The sequence below is a fragment of the Pundamilia nyererei genome, unplaced genomic scaffold (assembly GCF_000239375.1).
Source record: "Pundamilia nyererei isolate P.nyererei 1_Seehausen unplaced genomic scaffold, PunNye1.0 scaffold00006, whole genome shotgun sequence".
NCBI classification, from domain to species: domain Eukaryota; kingdom Metazoa; phylum Chordata; class Actinopteri; order Cichliformes; family Cichlidae; genus Pundamilia; species Pundamilia nyererei.
This window is the reverse complement of record NW_005187407.1, coordinates 5097025-5100808: the sequence shown is the minus strand read 5'-3', so window position 1 is coordinate 5100808 and position 3784 is coordinate 5097025. Positions and strand designations below refer to the sequence as shown.

Sequence of the window (3784 nt, the reverse complement as noted above, 5' to 3'; positions counted from 1 at the left end):
GTCATTGCTGGTTGAGCAGAAGACAATAGCAGAAACGAAAAGTCCCAGCAGGAGAAACAGCAGCCAGAGGGGAAACTGCCCTTGGATCATATAATTTCCATCTGATAAATTAAAAAGGAAATAATTTAATCATATGCTTATTTTGATTAAGACTAGGACTTCAAGCTGCTTCTGTTGTAAAATGTTAAGCACTTACATGCTCCAGACTGGAAGACGAGCACACACACCAGAGGAGCAGTGATCAGGTGGAGGCAGTTTAGGGGGCGTCTCCAGTTTCTGTCTTCTTTGTCAGGGTCGACCACAGGGATACAGAGCAGCAGCAGCACTTCCAGAGGAGTCTGATGGGTGCAGACCAAGAACCACAGAATAATTTACTTTAATTTACATTGAAAGACAAGTTTTGACTGGATTTCACTCAAGTCTGTGAACCAGTACCTTTAATACTTTAAGGACTTTCCACTTCCATGATTTCCTCCTCCACCTACGGTTATCGACTGGATTCAAAGAGCTCAGCAGGATCTGACTTGTAGACTCAGAGTAGGGCAGAAGTGGTCGATACTCTGACTCTGCAACACACAGGTGTAAATTATGATCTGATCACTCAGGAATGTGCTGCAGTAAATTTACTTTTGGGTTTATTTTTTGTTTGTTTTTTGTTTTGTTTTTTTAATGGAGGCTGCTGCATTCCTACCATACTCCTGATGAATACTCCTGCCTGTCAGACAGGGAATGTCATCATCTGATGAGTCAGACGAATGAAAGTCTGCTTCAAAGAAAAAACAAAAAAAACATCACTTGGAACTGTGTGGTTTTTATTTGTCTGTGTGTAAGAGTGTGTGTTTATATATCCAACCTGGAACATGTGTAACATTCTGGACACTCGTGTTGTAAGAATATTTTTGCCGGTTGTAAATGAACGCACTGATGATAACAATCACGACGTACAGGACGTAGAGGCCAAGGTACCCTAGAAAAAAGAAAGATCTTATAGTAAAGACATGTAGGGATGATGAACATTACACGCAAGCAAGCACACACAGAGAGACATGTTCTCCAACTAATTAAAACTAGTCAAGACTAGTTTTAATTAACTAGTCTTGACTAGTTTTAATTAACCTCTTCTTTTTGGCCCTGTGGGTTTCACACCTAAGCTGTAAAAACCAGACCAACGACATAGCCGCTGATCTGGCCTACGATCAATCACATTTCACAGGATATTGCAATTTGTGAAGAGCAGAAAGAAGGTTTGAGATCAGGAGTATTATGACAACAAAAGTGAAAATGAATGAGCTGTCGAGTCTAGTCAGGATTCACTGATGGCAAATTAGAACAAATGTAAAGATTTAAAATTATAATATTTGTTCAAAATTCAATGAGAAGCTTTCTAAAACCGGACCAACAAAGAAAAATCGAGAGGTCAAATAGGATGCATAATTAATGCAAGACCATGTGTGCGTGTGTCGCTGTATACCCAGTGTTTCTCCCAGCGTCACAGTTCCTCTGTACAATATGAGGAAAGTCCAAAACACTGCAACCATGTAGAAGATGACATCGCGCAGAAATGGACGAGAAGCTACAGCAAAAGGCTTGACCAGCGCCACGCTGCCAGCAACTACTGTAGTAACAAATATCCCGGCTCCTGGAAAGGCAAACAGGCTGTCACATCTCAAGGCGTTTTTAAATGTATTAACATATCGGTGTGAGCGTGCGCGAGTCTGTGCCTACCAAATAAGGCTCCGACAGCCAACCCCGCTGTGTGCGGGTGGGAAAATGCTGCAATGGCACTGAAGATGTCAGGAGCTCCATTACCAAGAGCCAGAAATGTCACACCCTGATTACAGGCAGCAGTCAAGGAAAATATTCTTCTCAGAAACTATAATATAAACATTAGTGTGCAAAAGTTTTGAGCCTCCCCTTATTTCTTTATTTTTTGGCTTCCAAGGAGCCAGACTTTCTCGTAATCTGGTTTTGAGCAATAGCTCTCCAGACTTTTTGAAGGCATTTCTAAGTATTTCTTTGAACATTTGCTGCTTTTACCATCATTTTCAGTCCAGTTCTTGTACTGATACTTTTCAGTAGAGTGAGTGTTTTTTGTGATATTGATAGAAAAAAAAAAAAAAAATTGGTTTCTACTGTGTGTAAAAGTATTCATGGCGTCAACATTATTAGAGCAGTGTAGAATTGCACAAACTCAGTTATTTCTCATCTTCTAGTCTGTATTTCCATACATTTCAATAAATAGCTGCACACTTCCAAAGAAGTGAAAAAGAAACAAAAAAAAGGTAGATCAATAATTTTGCCCAGTACTGTATATTCTAATATTTAACAGTCTAAGAGGTCAAACAGAAACTTCAGACTGCAGCCCATGGGTAGTGTTCAGGCGATGGAGAGAAAGGATACGGCCACATTGTGGGTGAGGCGCAGACTGGAGGAGATGGCAGACAGGTTGGGACAGAAGCTGGAGAGAGGGGGAAAAATAAATACAATTCAATAATCTTATTGAGAAAACAAAATAATTTAATACCTCAATTTACAAAAAAGCTATGTCTCAATAGATACTTTTCACTGAACACACAACAGCTTCTTTGCAGTAGTGTGTAAAGTGAAGTGGGTAGGTTTATATATAAATAAATAAATAAATAAAAAACAGAAGCAACAGTTCTTTCTTTGAGGAAATCTCACAATCTTGCAACAAAAGTGAAACAGTAGTGAAAACTCCACTCATGTGACTTTTCTTTGCACGACCATTTCGCTGAAACCATGATGTGTGTGTGTGTGTGTTGAATAACACCAGCGACACTTACAACTTAGAGGCAGTAAGTCCCAGAATAATAAACAAAAAGAAGAGCCATATAATCTGTGGAGAAGCAGAAAAAAGACAGCAGTTGTTGGTTTGTGAGGTAAAAACTATTGTTTAAAGAAAAGAAGAAAAAAAAAAGGTGTGAGTGCCTTTACATTTACAAACATGACACTGACTACATTGGTCATACTGTCCCTGACCACAGATTTCTCTTTTAGGTTTCATTTGCAGATTCTCACTTACACCGTTTTTAACCAAACACTTCAGTTAATCCCATTTAAGACTTTGGGTATCTTGCAAACAGGGGAACTGGAAAATATCCACCATTATGAAAACACATTTAGCTAAAGCAAAAAGCTGATTGTTTTCCTAGTTCTGTTGAAGCAAAGTTTACTTCCTCATGTGAGTTTTATGTTGATTCACAAACAGTAACCAAGCCCAAAAACAGAAGCACCTAACACCTCTCACCCACATTTAAAAAACGGTTTAGCTCACAAGGTAAAAAGGTGACCAATATGTTATAAGGATAATACCACCTGGTCTCTCCCAGCTTAATTGTTATAGAAATAATATAGAAATAACTCAGAGTCTTACACAGAAAGAGATGGTGAGTGGTGTGAGGTTGGGAGGCAGCAGACAGAAGGCCACTTCAAGGTAATTGATGAAGCCATCTTCCATTGAACAGTCTGGTGTTTTCTTCACGAATGCACAGCGGTCTGCAACGCTGTAGTTCATCACCAAGTCGCACTGCACACACACACACACACAGTTATCTAAATGGCTCAACATTTTCACGCAATCATTTGTGGCTTAAACAGTGGAACAACAACATGTGCATCTCTTTCGTAATGACTGATGAAGGTGAGTGTACCATTCATTTATTTTTGTGTTTAAGATAAGATAAAACTTTATTAATCCCTCGAATAAGAATACAAGTGAAGAGGCACTACAGCTTAGTTGTCCCCCCTCCTTTGTCCTCCTGTT

At 39.3% G+C, this 3784-nt stretch overlaps 1 protein-coding gene across 1 annotated transcript in view; it reads right to left on the bottom strand.

The window, feature by feature from the left end:
* The window catches only part of slc8b1 (solute carrier family 8 member B1), an 8212-nt gene that overhangs the window by 2285 nt on the left and 2143 nt on the right, over positions 1-3784 (bottom strand). The window contains exons 2-11 of the mRNA XM_005722239.2: positions 3395-3547; positions 2805-2857; positions 2401-2458; positions 1726-1831; positions 1472-1639; positions 854-967; positions 692-766; positions 436-566; positions 197-338; positions 3-101 (exon numbers count right to left, since the gene is read on the bottom strand). Of these exons, the coding sequence (XP_005722296.2) occupies positions 3-101; positions 197-338; positions 436-566; positions 692-766; positions 854-967; positions 1472-1639; positions 1726-1831; positions 2401-2458; positions 2805-2857; positions 3395-3547 (1099 nt within the window). The remainder of the gene's footprint in view (positions 1-2; positions 102-196; positions 339-435; positions 567-691; positions 767-853; positions 968-1471; positions 1640-1725; positions 1832-2400; positions 2459-2804; positions 2858-3394; positions 3548-3784) is intronic.